The sequence below is a fragment of the Ischnura elegans genome, chromosome 12, assembly GCF_921293095.1.
Source record: "Ischnura elegans chromosome 12, ioIscEleg1.1, whole genome shotgun sequence".
NCBI lineage: Eukaryota > Metazoa > Arthropoda > Insecta > Odonata > Coenagrionidae > Ischnura > Ischnura elegans.
The window spans coordinates 67,690,485-67,712,782 of record NC_060257.1 but is presented as its reverse complement, the minus strand read 5'-3'; the positions used below and the strand labels follow the sequence as shown (position 1 = coordinate 67,712,782).

Here is a 22,298-nt window from a genome sequence, read left to right as displayed (position 1 = left end):
GCGTGGAAAATGTACTCCAGGAGTAACAATCTCTCGCTTTAGGCAATAAAAAAATGTAGGAAACCCCCCTATTTGTTAAAAGGAGCAAGAGTTGACTCCCATGTATCTTGAGTTGGTGGCATTATTTGAGTTTTGGTTCATTAGGTTGCTGAGAAAGAACCTTTCATCATGGGAAGGAATCTGAGGTCAAGGAGTAGCTGAGAAGCAGTGACTTGCGTGGCATATTTTCATGTGGTATAATCTTTTCTGCTGAGGGGTTAAGGCCGCTGTTAAACTTTTTACTGGAAATAGTTTGAAATTACTGATGGAAAACTGAAGAGAAGTGCGTCCCTTAAATTTTTAAACTGCCATGGTTGGCTATGAGAAACTAGTGAATGAGCCAATTTATAAAGCTATTTCTTAATTACCCATGTAATTTATAAAAAAGACATTTTTGCACTGTTTAACATTCAAAATATTTCGTTGTAAATATTAGCCTGCCGCACTTAAAGGGTTTAATTCTCAGTCTTTTTACCTATGGGTGTTTTTATTTTTAATTGAAGCAATAAAAAAGTAAGAATTAATGTATATGATGAAGTACACAAGTAGTGTAATTTTATTAAGTAGAACTAATTTTTCATTAATAACTAATTGCTTATTGAAAAATGTACTTTTTCAGAATTTCTTGTAAGTCGTACTTCTTCATTAATGATGAAAGAATTAAGCTTTACAAATTTTGTGTTGAATTGGTAGTTATTTCTTCTGAATATGTTGTTTATTGTTGAAACTGAGGTCTTGTTGTCAAAGCTTACAATTAGTGTAACTTGCAAAGCATGTTATTTTATCCGTGTATTGTTAGTTTTGCAGCTTTTGAATGGGATATTAAGTTTTATAACTTATTTTAGAATATGTACTTGATGGTGAAGTGGTACCTAGTTAGTGAAGTATTTTAGTTAGTCATGATGGACATTTTATATTTTTTATTGCAGTTTTTATTTTGTACAAATGAACTAAGCATTATTTATTATTTGTTTGCAGTGAAAATGAATTTATCAAACATGATCCTGAATATGAGTCCTTTTACACCTCATTTGCAATTCTGGCTGCGGATTACATCAGCTCCAGTGCAACTTCAAGTGAGTATATTTCTGGTAGACAGTGATGTCTTACTTGTGACTTTTGTTTTTCTAATCACGTATTCAGTTCTGGGCAAGGGCAGTCAGAATTAAAAGGAAAAATATGCGGAGGGATTTTGTCATTTGGTGAAGGATTTCAATTCAGGGGATTTCATTTAGTCTATTTCACATAAGTTTCATAAGAGAGCTTAAACCCCTCATCCCCAGGCGGGCTTAGGCCTTGGAACAGAGTAAATGTTGGTATTAAAAAAAATTAGCAATAACTAATGGAAATATAATAATAATAAATAAGGAAGCACTTTGTGTGATAACTTATATGTCAGTGTTTGTTCCATATACAGAAATAAATAATCATGAAACATGGTGAAATTGCCACAAAAATATACTTTGGGTTCATACAATTTTTATTTAATGGGAAAATTATGAAACTTGTCTGGAACCTCTAGTATGAGTATGTCAGTAATTTTTTATGCACTTTTCATAGGTATTTTGTTAGAAGTGTCCGTTAGTCAAGGATGAATTCACCTCAGGATAAAAAATAAGATGGATGTTATGTGGAATTGAGAACTTATCTCTGTACAAGACGTGTGTAAATTTGGCCTGTAAATGTGGCTAAGAAACGTCTCAACTCAATGCCAATACCTTGTGTTTGTGTTTTTGGCTTTTCGTTGTTAGTTCTGCTGAAGAGTGATATTTGGTGTCGAGTATGTAATAATTTTCTCCATAACCTCCCTTAAGCCGTGAAGCTAATTTTTTTGGGTTTTAAACAATCTTTTTCTGTGAACTGGCCTGTATGCTCTCATAGGAATGAAACATAGCTGTGTCCACATTGTGTATGGGATCAGGGCTGCTTTTTTGTAGTTTACCAGGACAGGGTTCCCACTCAACCGTGAAAACCTTAATATGTACCGTGAATAAGCCGTGAATTTCGTCTGCCGTGAAAAAACCTGGAAATAGCCATGAAATTCGTCATGAAATCTTAATAACCTCTCAAACTTGATTTTAGATCTACGATTGACGGATCAAAATAAAATTAGGTCAGTCACTCGCAGATACTGTCCACACATTTATCTGCAAATGTATATTCGAAGCGCAAGTATTGGTCCGTGTGTCATGACGACACAGACCTTAAGGCTGTGATTGGACGACCTTTAACCAAAGTGATCATTAACCCTGGCGAGAAATGAGACACCTCTTCACTTCCCTGTCAAACTCCATTTTCTCACTCACAACCTTTAGCCGGCCCTAAATTTTGCTAACAATAGGCGACGTCATAAATGCACTTTCATTGCTGCGTTTTGCATTCCCGGCGTTTATTGCTTTTGCTATATTTTTAGTTGACGTGCGGCCGGTGATTTTTATGAGATCAATATTTCTTCCTAAAATGGCTTATCAAACAGACCGTGAATTTGACGCAATTTAGACCGTGAAAACCTGGAAAAAACCGTGAATTTTATAATTTAGTTATAGCGGGAACCCTGCAGGATGCATATTTTGAGAAAAACGATTTTCATTCTCTTTCTGGACAACTTTTAATATCAAGATAGCATGTACTGGAAAAATCCATGGAGGTCGGATGGGGTGAAAATTGATCAAGACAGTGGTGGGCTGAATGGTTTCAGGGTATTGCATAAAAGTTAGAAGAGTACTGTAATGATGCATCTTGCATCAACCCTATTTGAAATGGAAATGTTGATGATTTTTTCTGCAACATTAAGATCAATCCTTGAAAAGATATGAATTGATCATGGGTTCTGACTGCTGTGGGCAAAGTCGAAATAGCCCCAGAGAACGTAGCTCATGGTGCACAAAGCTTAAATTATACCACCTGCAATTCAACTTTCACTGAGCATGAAAATTGTGTAGCTCCACACTTCTATGGAACAATCTGTTGAGCTCGGAGAGGAATACCTGTAGTGCTACTGGTTGTGAGAAATGTTAGTGATACTGCTGAAGTAAAAGAATTCGGTGTTGAAGGAGAGGTGAATGAAGTGCCCATCACCTTCTATTCTTTCTTCAATTTTCAAGGTGGAACTAGCTGTAGATGAATGAGCTGGGAAAAAATGTTATGTTGATGGGAAAGAGAATGCAAAAAGTCAGGGAATTTTTATGCAGTAGTCTTGCAACAACCCTGAATGAGACTAGTTTCTGGAGTAGAGAATCCAATTGCCAATTTAAGTTGTTAAGAAAATAATTGTTCTATGCATTTGTATATTCATAAAAATTAGAGTGATACTCTAAGCTTGGTCAGTGGTCGCTCAACGTCTATTTTCCTCCCAATTGATTGTTGGCAAGTCTTACCCATTTTCACAAATTTATTCTCTTTTCTCACTTATTTTGACACTTGGACTTTCCTATTTGTCACTTTCACGTAATGCAATTTGCAGCTCAACTTAATAATTAAATTACAGCAAGTGCTTTAGTAAAAATTTAGTCTTATATTTGGATACTTGGTTGAAACAGTTTTCATTATGTTTTTTTCTCCAATAATTTCATTTCAGTCCCACGGAGTCAAATGGGAGCAGTGTGCTCTGCATCAAGAATACTTATGCGATACATCTTGGCCAGACTGAAGGCATTGGAGACCACCAATCCTCCGGGAACTATTACTGGAGGACATTCTGCTGGCCCTGTGCCACCTCTTGCTTTGGCATCTGAGTTGCTGTTGCCACTCAGAGCCTTGTGCAGCGGCACAAGCATGCTATCCCGATCTGATCAGACTGCCCTGACTGCTGTCATGAAAGGAGCAAGACTTCCAGCACACATTAGGACCTGTCCTATCCCTCCTCCATCATCAACAGGTAATGTTTCATACCCATGACATTAATTTTGTCATCAATGGGCCACTATGCATCACTAGGCAGAAATGTTAGCGACACTTGAAAAACATTCGCAACAATTACTCCTTTTTTTTGTAAGAAATTCCTCGAAAACCTTAAAACTGTGAATTTCGTATACTGTGAAACAACCTAGGAAAAGCCGTGAATTTCGTCCCAAAGCCATAAAAATCTCTCAATCTTGATTTTACGGTCTTGAAACTATGATTGACAGCTTAAAAGAAAAATGGGTATTTCGATCATATTTCAAGGTCAGTCATGTGCAGACATGGCCACAGATTTACCTTGACACGTATATTTGAAGCGCAATTATTGGTCCGTGTGCCATGATGACACATTGACCTTAAGCCTGTACCAAAGACGGAAGACTGTTAACCGAAGTGCTCGTTAACACTTGCGAAAATTCAGCCACTACTTAACTCTTCCAGTTCTTTAGAGAGGGCACGAACGGAACATGTTCCGTTCGTGCCCTCTCTAAAACACTGGAGAGGATTGTGCACTCTCAAGTCATGGAATTTCTATCATCATCTGGTAAACTAGACCCTTTCCAATCTGGCTTCCGCAAGGGTTTTAGCACACAGACTGCCCTGCTTAAAGTCACTAACGATATTCGTCTCGCCACCGACAAGAAATTGGTAACCATTATGGTTCTATTCGATTTTAGTAAGGCCTTTGATCGAGTTAATCACGTAGTTCCCTTACGCAAATTAAAGTCCCTCGATTTTTCCAGCTCTGCCCTAAACTGGTTTAACTCCTACTTGACGGGCAGAAGTCAAGCTGTCAAGGGCTCAGGTGACGAGTTATCCCCATGGCTCCCGATTTCATGCGGCGTACCTCAAGGATCCGTCCTTGGACCTCTCCTCTTTACTTTGTACACCCTGGACCTGGCTAAGTCCATTAGTCACGCCAACTATATGCTCTATGCAGATGATCTGCAAATCTATATTCACTGCTCTCGTGACGAACTTCCGTTTTTTATCGAAACAATTAACAGTGATATTAGCTCCATCATCTCTTGGGCCAATATCAACTGCCTACAATTAAACCCCTTAAAAACTCAAGCAATCATTTTCGGAAATTCAAGACTTTTAAATAGCATCCATCATGACAGTCTTCCACCTATTCGTGTTCACACGAGCATTGTTAAATTCAAAAAAACTGTTCGATACCTTGGCATCACTCTTTCCACTACTTTAAATTGGGATCAGCATGTATTGGAAATGTGCAATAAGGGAAATAAAATTCTCTATGTATTGAAACTTCAAAAGAAAAATTTACCTGTCCACACGAGAATAGCACTTGTAACCTCTTTGATTTTTCCTATTATGGATTATTGTATACTAGTGTATTGTGATTTAACAAATGTTCTTGAAATACGTGTCCAGCGACTAATTAACAGCTGCATTAGATTTATATTCGACCTTCGCAGAGACGATCATGTTTCTGAGCACTTTGTTCCTTGAAATGGCTGCCTATTGGATCCCGTAGGAAGTACTTCCTGGGGTCTCTTCTGTTCTCCCTATTTCGTACTCAAACGCCTGAATACCTGTATAACTTATTCATTTACAGGACTAGTGTTTCCCTCCGAAGAACCCGGTCAGACCTTAACCTTCTCCATATACCCCAAGCCCGTACCAACCTATACCTAAATTCCTTCCAGGTCACTGCTTCTAAGTTTTGGAATTCATTACCCCCCTTAATAAAACGCTCCTCCACCCCGGAATCTTTCAAGTGTAAACTGTATGAATATTTAAAACCGTAAATGTATTGTTTTGAGTTGTACAAATCTTTGAGTTGATTAATTTTGTTTTTGTTTATGTTGTGCTATTTCATAATTATTGTATTTTTGAGCAGAATGTTTAATTGTATTTAGGTTCTTTGCTCTTATGGGTTTCCCAGAGCATCAAATAAAGCATTCATTCATTCAACTTTCCTGGCACCCTGGTCCCTCCATTTTCCCACTCACAACCTTTAGCCGGAGCTAAATTTTGCAAATAGTATATGACGTCAGGAGAGATGGCACTTTCATTGCTGCATTTGCATTCTCGGTATCTGTCGCATTTATTAAATTTGTTGTTAAAGTGTGGCTGATGATTGTTATGTGATCAATATTTCTTCCTAAAATGGTTTATGTACAAACCATGAATGTGAAGACATTTAGACTGTGAAAACCTGGAAGTAACTGAATTTTATAATTTAGATAGAGTGGGTACCCTGGGGTGTGATGAGTAATAATAATAATAATAATAATAATTTTTTATTCACCGAACTGGCAATATACATTGCATGGTTTCGTCACAAAAATCACTATGATACAAATTACATAAATACAATAATACAAATTACATAGAATCATTTAAATAATCGCTAATATCATAATAGGCTTTACCTGCTAAAAATTTACATAATTTAACTTTGAATAGGGAAGGGGGATAGTTTTTCAATTCAGATGGAAGTTTATTAAAAATGATGGATGGAGTGTGAGAGTGGTCAGTAAATGAGATGGGGTATGGATGAAATACGTTTCCATAGTTCTCATGTATCTTGATATATTCTTCGAAGATAATGATTTCTGGTTTGTGTGGTCTCGGAAAAGAAAAGTAGTTACTTTTGACATGGTAATTATCCTGTGGTGCTGAGATTCCTCTGATGGTTGTTCAATTTCTTGGGAAGAGTCACACTATGTGTCAGTTGTATTTTGCCATAAAATTTTCCACGGCTGAAATTCTGTTGCATAACTCCGAGAGATTTTAAACAAAATGGTTCATGAGTAGGACAAGTATCGCAAGTGCAACGGTGCATGCGAAGAGAGTATCGGAACTCTTTCCACTTCCTGTAATAGGATGCTGCATTCACTGAAGCATTAATTTAAAAATTTGGATCCAGATCTGATGTCGACCGTGAATTAATGTCTGAAGTGTCTGGTCAAGGGCAATATCTGCAAATATTTAGATCCGACCATCCGTAGTTTTCTCCCTTTGAGAAAAGTCTTAAAATGTGCTTGGAAGGAAATTTGGTGCTGGAAGTCATGTGCTTGGGGAATAAGAATGTGCTCAAGTAAAAACTCTAAAGGTGTAACAATAAGATGAAATAAGTGGTTTAAAGTGTGGAGCTTTCCTTTGTTCCAGTGACGAGGTGGGCATTTTTTACCATCCTGGCTGAGTGGCATGGTGTAATGCTAATTTGACACTGCTTGGATTCTTATCTGCTACTACTACTATTGCTTGACTTTATTTCATGCTGTACCTTTCAATTCTTGTATTACTTTGATTATTCTTGATTACTTGGCACAATAGACACCATGCAGCATCTTTCTATTTTTTTTCTGTTCATTGTACGGATATTCTTGTTAGTTATAAATAAATTTAGGTGTTATGTGAAGTTAATGATTTTAGCGTAAATCTGATGAGGAATAAAAGCTTAAAATTCTGAAACATTGATGAAAAATTAATATTTTATTGCATTACGAATTTACTTCTAGGAAACTATCCCATGTTCATGGAGGTTGATTAAATGAATAATAAAATGTCATATATAAGTACTTGAAGGCTTTTTCATATGTAATATTAAAGGGTAAATTCGATATTCGAAATCTCGAATACTTATGCCAAAGGTACCGTCTCGAATACCTCGAATACTTTGAATTTCGCGTCATACACTGTCGCTCGCACGTCGTTTGAAGTTGACTCGGAAAAATGAGAAGAACTCTCGTCGTTTAGTGCATGCAGCGCCGTTTTAGGCAAGCTGACGAACTACATAAAATTCGTGTGTTAGAGCGGTGAAAAGAGTTCGACGTGGGGAGCCGAAATTGATCGGGTGAAAAAAATCCGAAAATCCCAGGTGTTCCCCATCAGGAGAGCCTCAGTTCCGTGGGATAGCAACATTGGCGCATTTCCCACGATCCGTTATCCCCCTCCATTTAGCGTTCGCCCCACCCCCTCCGAAGATTTCGTCTTCCCCGAAATCAAACAAAAGCTCCCGGCTCGTGCAGGGATCGTATTACAAAGACCTCAGCTTCGAAAAAAATATTAAGTTACCGGAAAATAATAGAATCGCGTTTCACCCTTCCTTCTTTCTCCCCATTGACCATTTTCCCGCATCCATCTTTTGATAAAGTGAGATGAGGTGTTTGCCATGTGTCCTTAGCGGCTAATAACGACAGGCACTTATTTGGAATCCTCCCCAGGATATGAAACTACCATAGGGAGGAACTCAGTGCCGTGGGATAATGACATTGCCGCATTTCCCACGATCTGCTATCCCCCTCCATTCAGCATTCACCTCACCCACTCTGACGATTTCCTCTTCTTCGAAATCAAACAAAAGATCCCAGCTCCCTCAGGGATCGTATTACTAAGACCTTAGCTTCGAAAAATATATCAAGTTACACGAGAACAATAAAAACGTGTCTCACGCCCCCACCCCTCTACTCACCCACTGGCCTTTTTCTGCTTACCTGCTTCGAAGTTCCCCATTTCTGGAGGTCAACTGCTGCATGAGTCATCTACTAGCCCAAACGTTTTCTGACAATGACTTTCGGCAATTGATACTACACTTTTATTGGATTGAAATATTAGTAATGTGCGCGTAATTTAAAAAAGAATAATACCAAACACGACATATTTCTGACTTTATTTAAGCATTTTACGCAGGAAAATAAATACCGGAAAGACGGAGAAATACGACGGAGGCTTAGCATTTTGGCGTAATACTCAAATAGGGTGGTTTCCTATTCTTTTTTTATTGCCTAAATCGTAATATTGATACTCCTGGAGTACGTATTTAACGCTTTTAGAGTTTTAAAAACGATATCTATTTTTCGCGATTAAATTAAAAGTGAAAATTTTCAAGCGAGCGATAATGCGGCGGGCAAGTATGAATGCCGGGAAAAACTCCGCGTGACATCATTCTGGTTCCCGCTGTTGTAAGTGAGGTGACCTTGGGGCGAGGCTCTGAGCGCTGATACGATGCAGGATGCTAGCAGGTTGTCGAGTACCATGCTAGCTGGTAGCGCTTGGCTTAAATAAAGATTATTAATACCTTATCAGACGAAGAAAACTTTCTGACCTTAGCCAGTTTTAATAAGTGATTATTAAGACATGTTTCCCTTAGCTCTGTGCCTCATGCATGCATTGGTAACCTCAGACGATGTAAAACTCCTATCCTCTCATGTAGAAACTAGGTCCCTGTGACGTCACGTGGAGTGGCATCGCATGGGCGCCAATCTGGCCTTTTTCAAACGAGGGTAAAATTGACCATTGCCATTGGTCTAAACCGGTATTTCTAGAACCAAATAATTTGTATATTATGAATACTCCAATGGTGGGTAACGAATCACAATCAATGCCTTTCGTTTTCTTTAATGAAGGCAACTACCCTATTGTTTTAAATATTCCATTAATCAGCTAAATTCCTGTTAATTACTCGCCAAAATCTTGGGTTTCTTGATGAATAGGCGACCTAGTCAAACATTTTCACATTCATCGTTTAGTATTCGAGGTATTCGAATATTCGAGGAATGATTTGATATTCGAATTCGAGAAATCTACTATTCGACCCATCCCTACTCTTTACCACAGTTTCATTAGGATGAGTCTAGATGGTTTTACTCAATCATCAATTTTGTCTTTTAGCTGCCGATAAAGATCCATCAACTCAGTCTCAAGGACAGAGTACATCATCTACTACAAAGGAGCACCACAAGAGAGCTAATTTGGAGCTTTCAACAGCAATTACTGACTTACTTACCACACCAGTGACGGACTCAAGCTGTTTGCGTCAGCCAGAAATGTCTGTCGGTTTTCCTGTGAGAGACGACTCTAAGCAGGAAGTTGAGGAGACAGATCCTGTTGCGGAAGTGAAGGTAATTATAGTCCTTATGATGTTTTAGGTGGGTCGTCTGATCATAAAGGGCCAAATTCAGGGACAGTAAGTGCAACCAAAACAGTAGTGGGATTTCTCCCTGAATGTGTCTCTATATGGTTACACAGTGTGGGCTCTTAGTCAATACACTGGAGTGATCATTGTGCCTGCTTCTTGCCTGAGCACTCCTCCCTGATTGGAGGGAGTTAAATTCATAGTGTAGTTGGCTAATGGTTTTTTGCTGGATAGACGTTGAAAAGTGTTAGAGGGTAGGATGTTGGGTTACTGAAGGAGAGGAAGGGAGAGAATAGGACTTTTAAATAGAATGAAAGGGGGTAGTCCTTATTATGAATTGATGAGGGAAGTCCATGGGGGAGCCTCGCAAATGCTCGATGCAAACCTACCTTAATTGGTGGAAAACTTTAATGTACATATGTTCAAATTGCCCTCCATAGTGCCGAGTCGATTTTGTCCAATCAGGGAGAATATGCAGCATATTGGTCAGCTACTATGCTGAGTTAGAGCTCTGTGCATTTACTGCCCCTTGAATGTGCCCAATGCAAAAAATGATACTAGTTGAGCTTGTCAGAAGGAATCCTGGTTGGTAAAACTTTGGGCAGCTAAATGTTACCATCCTGTCCTTTGCAATTGAATGAGAAAACTTGACCTAAGCATACCTCAGGGTGGTCCAAAATTTTTTCTTGGTTTTTCTAGTGGGAATGAATTTTTTTGTGTAGTTTCTTTGAAAAGCAAACCACGTAAAATTCAGCTTGACTGCACAATATTTGATCCTGCCGATCCTTGTTTGAAATTTTCAGGCATGCTTTGTAGAAAATTACCTATTTTGCAGAGTGGACTCTCAGGATTTTCAGGTTCCTATTGCTGTTAACAGCTATCAATCTTGATTATTATAATCAACTCTTGATTATCAGAATCAACTATTGGTTACTAAATTTACCATTTCCTATGATATTCTTAAATTTTAATTGGATAATTGAGAAAATTCACTGTGTTCATACCAAAGTTAATCTTGCCAATCTCTTTACCTATCACACCATACATGCTACCTCCATAAGGCTAGATGAAGGTCATTTTATGTTGCAGTGTAAGGACTTAATGATAGTAACTATGAAAAAATAAGTCCATATCCATAACTGTCATCTTCATATCAGATGAAACAAAGTGATCATCAAGAGCAAGATTCTTAAGGGCTATTTAACTCAAAACACCATTAGTAACTCTGTAGTTATGTTTTAAACAATCAGTTGGAACCTTAAAATTTTGCAAGTAGGTTTTTTTTATGAATTTTAGAATTATTTTTGTAATTTTTTCTGGCTGGTCCCTGAAGTTTGCTTGTCGATAATTATCCTCATGAATTTTTTTTGTGTCTCGTTTCAGGAACTGTTCATCCAAACAAATACCCTGAGCTTGCAGTCTTTGGGTGGTGGTGATGTAATTCTAAGTGTCTGCTGTACATCGTTGCCTTTCCTGGCTCGCTATGTTGTAAAATTCACCGACCTAATTACCAAGAAAGTTTTTAATCTTCCCACTTCTCATGCTGAGGCGCTTACAGTGCGATCTAGGTAAGTCATGAAATATTCCTATGAAGGATATTATCTTCCATAATTAGCATATTTCTTTATGTGTAGAGTTGCTGTAACTTTGTGTGCTGAACTTATTGGATATTTAACCCAATTTTGGATCATCTCTAAACCATCCTGTTTGTATAAGCTCTTGAAATCGTAAATTCTTTTATACTTAGCTGGCACGTTGGCTGTGTTTGTTTAAAACTGACTTTTCAAATAAAAATTGACTTGAATTATTTTCAATAATATTCTTTGAGATTACGAAGGTAGATCCTGTCAACTCTCAAACTTTCACAAATGATTTTCATTTTACTAAAGATGCCCGATTCTTAGGGAAAGGCAGGACTGCCATATGAAGAAATAAAAATAAATAAGGCCATAATAGCAGTGAAATGGGTACCTTTGAGAAACTTTCCTCTGGTTTCTGACTCAGGAGAATACGTATATCATTGATCAAATGATCAAATTTCTTGTATAATTTGTTACCATGCTGTTACAGCGATCCTTGATGGGTTTTGGAAGCCCTTCATTAGGTTCAGAGCAGAGGCAATAGAAAAATGGGTGCTTTGTCTCATCTAACATCAAAATTAAACCTTTGAAAATAGAAAGTATATCATAATTTTTTGTTTTAAGGCTATAACTTCAGTGATAACATGGAGTTGGCAAAAAAAATTCTTCTCTTGTTTCGAAGATGTAATTTGATAAGGGACTAAAAATTAAACATTACACCAGCTCTATAAGAGTAATTGCCAAGAATTTCTTTCAAATTTTGTAAATGAATTAAAATGGAATTTAAAATAACAATTGACATGTCATGCTCTATCCTTATCGTGTAATATACTTATTCTGTAAACCATGGCCAGTAAACAAGTTGAGCACCTGATATTTATGGATTGCTTTTCACCAAAGAAATTTTACCCAAAAATCAGGTATCAAAAGTTAGGGGGTGGACTATATTCTGTGAAATACTGTATTCATTTTGGTGAAATTGCACTATATTTTGCTTTACATGTTTCTTAAAGAGGATGCGTACCTCCCACATTACTGAAGTTGGTGATGGATTACTTGCTTAAAACTTCTGCTTGTATCTTGGAATTTCCAAGGTTAAATACAGTTTGACTCGACATTTGCCTGTATCTCAGAATTGAAAATTATGCCTTAAGTATTTTCTTAGTTGCACATATTTTACATTTAATAAACTGTCAAATACATATTGACAAAGTTCACATCTACACTATGAAAATTTCATTATAATTGCTTAAGTTTTAATAGAATTATATGTCACCAATAAAGATAATATCGAAGTATAAATACACCAAAGAATGAACTTTGCCATGAAAAAATATCTTAATTAGCCAGGATTCAAACCCTTGTCCTCCCATTGCTGGTCAGGCATCTAAGCCAGTTACACCATCAACCCATTTTCTCAGAGTGGGCTTTGAGATGGGTTTTACCGAACAAGGTGTTGGCGTCACAAGTCAGAGGCTTGTGCTAAGTAAAATATTTTTTCATGGTGAACTTCATCCTTAGGTAAGATCATACATTCATCCTTAGGTGCACTAATTTTTGCACCCATGTGCGTGACTGCATACAAAGTAACTTTTTTCATGATATGCTTAAGCCTGAATCACACGATCATTTTTTTTCGTCGCGAAAGTAATCACTATCGAGATAACTTTTCCCATCGCGAAAAGCAATAGCTCTTGTGATCATTTTTCTGAATCACACGGTCACTCCCGCCATCGCTTTTCGCATCATTTCCAATATCACAGCTCGTTGTCATAGGACCCTCATCACGAAATTATATAGCGTGTTTGTTTATTTATGCCGTTCCCACATTTGTCAAACGTGGCGCTGCAATCACACCATACGGTCATGCTATCTGATTGGCTGATATGGGGTTTTAGTGACGGTTTGAGCGACGGAAAAAGCGACCGGACGAGTGATGAAAAATAGCGATGGGAATCCACATCGCGATCGCCATCGCGAAAAACAATTGCCGCCGACGATCATTTTGCGCAGTGCTCGCGATAGTGATCACTTTCGCGACAAAAAAAAAATGATCGTGTGATTCAGGCTTTAGACAATATCAGTAGTGTGGCTGGTATGCATCCTCATCATTTTGTTCTGGTCTCAATTAAAAAAAGTTAATGTTTAATTTTTCTCTTATTACTTGAACAGTCTGCAGCTCTTGCTTGAAGACATGACTGCAGCTCTGAACGCCATTTCAATACCGGTTCTGGAGCCTTTGAATCCATCACGTCTGTCTCGTCTGTCCGTGTTGTCCTCCGCATGCCTCTACGCTGCCCTCTCAGTGGCCACGGCTGCGGGTATCTTGGGCTCTCCCCCATCCCAGCCGCCGCCACCCCCACCCCCAGCTGCCTCACCTGCCCCTGCGCCAACTTCCAAGGGCTCTCAGCAGCAAGCGGCGGGCCCCAAAGAGGAGGAGGTGGATGCTTGTGAGGCAGCCATTGTAGTGAGGGCCCTGGAAGTATTCTCACTCGTGTCAACTGTTATTGGAGAATCTCCCCGTGCTGGAGGTCATGTAAGTTCATCATCAGTGGTAAACAATCATAAGATTGATTTGATGCAACTCTATACTCAATTCTCTTATCAGCTAATCTTTTCAGACCTACATATTTCTTCTTTTTCTCATCCTTTACTTGTTCCATATATGTTGTTCGGGGTCTTCCTTCTCTGTTCTTGCCATCTACTTGTCCCTTGACGATTGTCTTCATCAGGCCATCATGTCTCAAGGGCTGCTATTCTGGATAAGCGTTGCAAAAAATAGCATATGCTATTCTGCGGGTCATTATTGCAACGACCCCGTATTCTGAATGACGTGTAGTAATAATTTTGTTCGGAATAGCATCATGCTATTTCTTGCGCGAGCTATTTGGAAGCTCCGCCCCTTCCCGTATGAAAAACTTTCTGAACAGTTTGCGCAACCAATGAGGGAGAAGATATTTTATGTATTTTTCTGTATTTTATGGAATATTGACTTGCAATTACTAATAATTGCTTCATTTGCATTTAAAAATTATATTAAACCGTGGATTTATATAATACGCTTTGAAAATCTCGTTTAGGAAATCAGCTGATTGTTGTTGTTTTGATAATATCACAATGGCTTCAGACAGGTAGGTTAGGTCATAATTTTACTGTTATAATGATGATTTATCGGGCATAAATATTGAATCATTTACCTATATCCGATCGGTCCTTTATCGTGAGATATTTGTTATGCGAAATAATCTTTGAAAGCTAAATATGTTTGATTTTCTTCGTAATTGTCTTAGGCTTCGAAGTCTGTCTGTTCGTTGCATGTCAAAATAAATATGTACCAACTTTTATTGCTTTGATCGTGACGATATAGCTTTACTGTATGGACTAGAAGCTTTCGTTTTCAATACTAACTTTATATTATATGACTCCCTAATTTCAGTATTCAATCTCTGTTTAGGAAATGAAGTAGGTGGCAACGTCACAGCTGTGCTTTCATGTATTACGATGGAATAGTATCGATATTTCAGCTGCAGATTTGGAAAAAGCAGAGTGAGGTGATGGTTTATTTGAGGATGATGGAACAGCTGTGAATAAGTGAATCTAGCAATAGTGAATCGTGTGGAAAGTGCTGTTGTGTCAGTTATCATTGTTTTCGTATCAGCTGATTTTAATGTGCTCACTGAAATTTTTATAGACCCTGAACTGTGCCGATATACTGAAAATTAATTGTGTGAATAACTTGCTTGGCTATAGAGGAAACAATTTGTATTGAATTCCACATGATATACATATATTTCGTTTATGATGTACATGAATATTCCATTAAACGTTTGTAGTGAATCATATTTGTTCGGAAACTTTATTGGTGTTCGGAGAAATCCTTTGTTTTCAAGCAAGTAATTCAAGTCGACTGCCCCTGTTATAATTTAGTAAATTTTAAGTTTTAATTGTAGAAGGTAGCGAATAGTACGTGGGGAAAATAATTTCGACTCGTTGCATGTATTTGTATATACTGTCCAATTGAGGAAATGAACGGCTGATCAAAGTATATGGTATTATTATGGTAATATATGGTTTTCATTGAAAGCTATAACTATTATTATATTTGGCGAGTTAGTGTGTTAACACAAGCTTGAAATTTTTCAAGAATCGACCTAGCCTACATTTGGATACTTTTAGTAGCAAGTCAAGTGATGAAATAAAATTATTAGTTGTAAATATGAATAAAACACGGAAAATTTGGGCTAATCGTAGTAATTCTTTGCATTAATTGTTATTGTTTTCGTACTGTCGATGAAGCAAGCTTGTGCTTCATATATTAAGCTCGAATGTTAATTTCAAACCAATTCACTTAACTAGTTAAATGTTCATCACTTATGCTACTATTATTTAATTAAAATAAAGCTGATATCATTTTATTTTTGGCTATTATTCCATTTTTCAATACTTGATTATGTTACTTTAACCTCAGAAAAACAATTCGACATCGCAATGCGCACGTTTTCAGGGTTGCAATACCGAATAGCTCGGCCTCGAAGACCGCGTAATATTATAGCAAGCCTACCGGTTGCAATTCGCCGTTCAGAATAGTGAATTGCTACGGGCCTATGCTATTCTGAGAATTACGTCTTCCGGTGTAGTAAAAACACGAATTGCAACCGTTCTGAATACCAAATAGCATAGTCGTTGCAATACGCTATATTATAGCAACATCGGTTGCAAAATCGGAGAATAGCATAATGCTATTCCATCCAGAATAGCAGCCAAGATGTGGCCTATAAGTTTGTTCCATCTTCATATTAAGGTTCATGTGTGCTATATTGGTGTGGTGCTGTAGAAGTCCTGTATTGAGGGATAGGTCAGTTCAGTTCTTGGTTCCACCGATTCTTAAGTAACCATTCTAATGTTTCTTTTTCCTTTGCATCCCTGGTGCCTGTTGATGATGTAACAATCAAACTTTAACAACATTGCTCACTGATCGTAGTCAAAATAGTAAGCAATCCTATTCCTTTCATGTCTCCCTTCCATTCTGATGTTCTGTGTATGCACAGAGTGGAAAGGATGGAAAAACAGAACATGTGGCCAGTGACTTAAGCGTAGAATCTCAATTGGAGCCAAAACGAGGAAGAATTGGTATCAAAATAGTTTTTACAAAGCTCAGTTTTGAAATTAACTTGAACATAATTTACTTTGCATACTTTTAATATCGTAGTGTAATGGATCCAATCACTTGCATTATAAATTGATACATTATTTTAAGGAGTAACCTTAATGAATGTAATTAATAGCTTTTGAAATTAAGTGATGATGAAGAACTGAAACAGAGAACCTAGATTAAGAAATGGGACAGTAAACCAATGCAGACAATCTGAATCAATTCATCTTTAACTTTTATTATTGGTTTTCACCTTGTCCCTTCTTCACCCTGTACGATTCAGTTGGTTGCCATTAATGCACCTTCAAACTTATATGTTAATATCCATTGAAAATCAACTCAATTCTTTATTGTAAAACTGGTACACCCAATGAAGAGGAAGTGTGTCACTCACGCATGAAAGGGAATCTCTTATCTCTTTCAATGAGTCCCCTGAGAAATCAAATTGAATCTACATTTTGAAATACTCTTATAATAAGTTTCAATGCGTTACTATAATAAGTTTTCTTCGGTCATTAATGGCTTTGATTACCTCTTATTGTAATAATTATTTAGTCCATTTTGCTCACAACTGCATTATGGTGTCTACAATTCTTCTCATTGATATTCCAGATTCTCCAAAATCATATGATGATTGGAGTTTGGGTTTTACTATCTGGGCTTCAAGCTCAGTTGCTTTCGTCATCATCAGAGAAATTGGGACCAGTCTCTGGCAAAGAAGAAAAAGGGAAATCTCCCAGCAAAGTCCGGGAAGGATCAGGCAGAGTAAACCTGATGAAAGCGTGAGTTCAAGCTCTGTTTTTTTATTTTTCTTTTGGTAATTAAGGATAGGCTATTCCAGAATGTCAGAGTGCAGTCTTTTAGGTGTCCAGTGGAAGGCAAAAAAATATTTATCAGGGCTATAATCTCAGTTTTGTGTTCCTCAATTCTTTTCCAGTAGATGTTCTGCTTAGTTTTTTCCCTCACGTGAGTGCTAATCAATTTTTCAATGCTGAAATAATATGATCAGTTTAATGGAAGTATTGATGTAAAATATCAGGGAACTATTATAATGCTGTGCTTTTTGTCGTTCATATCAAGGCAAAAATTTTGCATTCCTAACTCTGTGTTGCTATTATTGGCCCAGCTCGCTTTCGTAATGCACTAAAGGAATTTCAAGAATACACTAATAACAAGGACTGCTGGAGGGTTAGGGAGATAGATTTCCGAATGTTATACCAAAGACGACCTTCATGCTAGAACCTGAAGCTTTTTTTGTTAACATTTACTGCCTTTCGTCAAAAAGGTATCCTCTGAGTCAATGATGTCATTGAATTTTCAACAATTCATGATGTCATATAAGAAATTTGTTGATAAAATTATCAACTTCCCAGAATTGCTTCAATGTGCTTTTACAGCTTTAATTTATTTAATCCATATTGTAATTTTTTAAACATATAGCATTCTGGGCATTGTACTGAATTATTGAAAGGGTTCATTGAAAAAATTGTGCTTCACCATGACAGCAAGGCAAACGACTGAATTTATTACAAAGGTAAACTATCACTTGAGCACTATGGCTCTGCATATACAGTGGAACTTGCTTATAACGTCATCAAAGGGACCAGAAGATTTTTAACGTTATATCCGAGTGACTTTATAAAAGAAGCAACCTTAAATCTGAGTGACACCACAACTTGACATTGCACAAACAAAACACAACTAACGAGGTGTAAAACAACTGACAACATACGCGATGCTCACACGAAGGTAGGTAGTGATGTGACTGATGATCTACCGTGACTAACGAAACAAACAATACAATACAGTGTGCCTACGTCAGTGACTTTGTAGAATGTAGGGGTGGGAAGGGATAAGACCCAGGTATGCGGGACAGCCCCCGCTCCCTCCACACAACAATTAAACAAAAGTGTTGCATCCCGTCACCTGCTCAGCGTCCAGCTTGTGACCTGTTTTTGCTTTTAATGTTTCTACACATGGTTTCTATGAACTTTGGGACATAATACAATCACACTACCACTTTTGCAACCTAAGAACGGCAAAATTTTTGACGCTATACCCGAGTGTTGCAATAATTGTTGACAATATAAACGGGTTTTCGTACAACATAAAATGCTCAATTTTGGCTGGTCTGTATAAAATGTGACGTTAAACCCGAGTTGACATTACAGCCGATGCCGTTATAACCAAGTTCCACTGTATAAAAATCATAAATGTAACACTCTCAGTATATATATGGACATCCTCTTATATTTTTTTTTGCTCTAAACCAGGGGTCTCCAAAATATTGCCCGCGAAGGGCTTTCATCCGGCCCGTGCACTTGTTTCAAGGAGCGTGCGATTCTTGCTCGTTTAACTCTGTGAGATGCCGCTAGGAGCATCGCAGCACTCTATTAAAAGTCAAAGTCATCTTCAAGTGTTCGTAAATAAGAAATATGCCACCGGATACTTCAGTAGACATTGGTATTGAATACTTCAGTCATCGGCAAATTTGCTATCCGGCCCGCGGGGCGATTCGGAACTTGGAATGTGGCCCTCGTGGCCTAGTAAATTGGAGACCCCTGCTCTAAACTATAAGCCCAAAAAGTTATTTTGAAAGTTTTACAGTATACCTTGCTGCATTATTCTATAAAATGCCTTATTATTTGCCATCGATATTGAGTCAGGAAAATTGTAAACATTCCAATTGTAAATCAGGGAAAAGTCAGGGAAATTAAAATTTACAGTTGGTATGTACCCTACAACCGTATGTTATACTTTTCAGTCAGCCAAGTTTTGGAGTTTTGTCGGTGTCATTGGCCATGCAAGCCCTGGTCATGCTCTCCGTGTTGCTGGAAGACCTGCGGGTGGAGGAGGCTGGCAAAGTGTGGCCCTCAGTTCTGGATCACAAGCAAGGAATGTCTCAGACAGGCAGCGAAGAGGAGGAGGGTGCCAGTTCACAGGAAGAGGATCCTCGCCCTGCTTTGCTCAACATTGTGTCGCAGTGCACAGCCCTCTCCAGAGCTGTGCGTGTGTTGGGCGCTGCACCGCTCAACCAGCTCTTATTTTACCTAGCCACAATCAGCTACAGAAAGGTATGTCATTGTGGCTACCAAGCTGAACTACTCTTGTTCTTGCATATCTTAAGGTCGTATCACACTAGCGACTGCGGCCGGCGCTGCGGCTGCGACCGCGACTGCGACTGGCCCGTCGACCAATCAGAGCGAGGCAGTCGACGCTGCGACTGCGACTCCGAAGAATAGCCGACCGGCTATTCTTCTGAGTCGCAGTCGTAGCCAATCAGAGAGCTCCATTTCAATCTCGCGCGCTTGCGGCAGACGTGTTTGTTTGTTTTGGTTACCGTAGCGAGGGAAGTTCAAGAAGGTTATAAGATAACGCTGAGATAATTTCGGATTTTTAAAGTGAAGATGGAAGCCCAGTATATTGGATATTGCACCCGAGTACACAGGTGAATGAAAATGAAGTACGTTTTAACATATTTTAGGAACATTTTCAACAATTGCTGCTCTCTATCTATTCTTCGGGCTTTCGTAAACAAACAAGCCACAAGCAGAAATGTTCATACGTGCGCCTGCGCGATTGTGGCGTTGGCCGCAATGTGTGATGGGGTGCAGTCGCAGCCGCAGTCGCGGTCGCAGCGGCGGTCGCAGTCGCTAGTGTGATACAGCCTTTAGTGTTTTGATCTGACTTCTTGGCACAGGTTGTCCCAGCTTTTTATCACGTTAAGCTCTTGGCAGGCACATAACTAAGGGATCTGGAGGGGGCTTGAGAGATTCACATCCCCCCCAAAAATTTTTCCTTATTTGCCAATAACTCTTGTCAATTCACTTCATATTTGGGTTTCAGGGGGTATATTTGAAGTGTCTTGAGTCTTGTTTAATGATTGCATGTAGTTTATTATTACTCTTTTGAATCTACTTTGCATTTCTTAATATTTAACAGTTATTAGTGCCCTATAAATTGATTGAGTATGTGAAATTGTATCAAAGACTTCACCTCAAAGATACTTGATGTCAAAAATACTATTTTAGGGGTTGTTCTGTTTAAGGAAATGTGGAAACAAAATATGAGTCTGATGATCCCTGATTGGAAAGTTAATTTTGGTTTTCCTTTTGGTATCTAATGGAATAAAATGTGATATTAAATTTTGAAGCTTGTGCAGAATTCATTAAATGAAAGAAATTTTGAGTGCTGCTTACATTGAGTTAATATCAACTACCACAAACTTTGTTTGAATGGAATATTCTTTTTTAATCTGAACTCAGGCTTGCACTCTGAAACGCATACAAAAGCACCCACCAGAAGGAGACACCTTCAGCACTTCAGATTCCACGACTTACTATGAGGATGATTTCAGTTGTTCTGATGAAACCTCTGGAGATGATGGTAAGGAAATGTATTTGAAGCCATATATCGTGTTAATCACATTGCTATCTTGAACTTACCTGAACAATCGGGTTTGGTGATGAAATCCGCTGTTAAGTCAGGAATTTTGTAGAAATTTTTGGGCTTGTACAAATAGTAATTCTAAAAAGTGTCTGATGTGGTGTTGTTTATGAATTTTTGGGCATCTAAGTCACTGCTTTTGGACCTTTCACTCTTCCTCTTAGAAGGTATGTCAATATAATGATAGGGATTAACGGCTGAAATTTCTCATTAAATATGTAGCAAACACTTCAGTTCAATCGCTCCTTTTCAGATAAGGTAACTTTTATTTTTCAAAATTTTACTTTTACTGATTTGGTGCCAACTACAGTTAATTTTTTGCAAAATGTATTCTTCCACTCTCTCAATGTGTACATATGTGTATTCTTTCAATGTTTTTAACCACATTGAGTGGCTTGATACAATTACTGTTAGTGTTATCTACCCAGACTGCTGATTTTTCTCAATTATTGGGTACTAATGGACATGAAAGTACTAAATTCATCAATATAAGGTATGCTATAGTTCACTCATGAAGCATAAACTTATTATTCACTTGGATACTTGTTTATTTACGTTAAATGCACCATGTCTTTCCTATAGTTTTCATTTCTTTTATGTTAGACTGTTGTCGACTGAATAATCTTCCACACACTTCTGGTTTGGCGTGATGCTGTATTGACAGTTGTCATGCTTAAGATTGGCTATAAGTAAGCCGTAAGACAGAAAGATGAACCATGATGATTGGCTATATTTCTTACTGCTTATGTCACATTCTAGATCAGCCCTTTCGGAATTTGCATTTGCCTGATACAAGCAATTCTTGAAATGCCTTTTCAGATGATGACAGTGAGCCAATCCTTGGGCTTTGGTATGAGCAGACTGTCTCTCCTACGGACCCACCCACACCTTCACTGCAACCCACGTCGACAGATTCAGTCAGAACCTCGACACCACAATCGACCCAACTCCCTGTGGCACCACAAGCCGCCAGCAAGAGCAGTGGTCCTGCAACGGGAACAGAGAAGCCGGGCACTCCCTCATCCGCTTCCTCTCCACCCTCTGCGGCCCCAGGGGAGGCAGCTGTGAGGGCCACCCCGACCACGCCCACCAAAGCAAACGAGAGGGATCGCCAGAGGCTGATGTTGAACATGGTGCCTCGCACTTTGTTCAAGGACCTGGTTGGCGAAGGGACCGGAATGTCAGTTGTCCCAGAGAAAGGAGAACCTCATGGGGTAATCTTATTATTTCCTGAAAAATTCTAAAATTATTAAATAATGTGGTGGCCCAAATTACTGAAATATACTGAATC

The 22,298-nt window shown here is 38.3% G+C and overlaps 1 protein-coding gene across 5 annotated transcripts in view; it reads left to right on the top strand.

Moving 5' to 3' along the window:
• Nucleotides 1–22,298, top strand: part of LOC124169304 (E3 ubiquitin-protein ligase UBR4) — a 163,073-nt gene that overhangs the window by 4,015 nt on the left and 136,760 nt on the right. For all 5 annotated transcript variants that reach the window (XM_046547875.1, XM_046547874.1, XM_046547876.1 and 2 more), the window contains exons 2-10: nt 1,018–1,115; nt 3,617–3,916; nt 9,586–9,815; nt 11,213–11,397; nt 13,582–13,945; nt 17,174–17,343; nt 19,326–19,635; nt 20,827–20,947; nt 21,827–22,221. In XM_046547875.1, the coding sequence (XP_046403831.1) occupies nt 1,018–1,115; nt 3,617–3,916; nt 9,586–9,815; nt 11,213–11,397; nt 13,582–13,945; nt 17,174–17,343; nt 19,326–19,635; nt 20,827–20,947; nt 21,827–22,221 (2,173 nt within the window). The remainder of the gene's footprint in view (nt 1–1,017; nt 1,116–3,616; nt 3,917–9,585; nt 9,816–11,212; nt 11,398–13,581; nt 13,946–17,173; nt 17,344–19,325; nt 19,636–20,826; nt 20,948–21,826; nt 22,222–22,298) is intronic.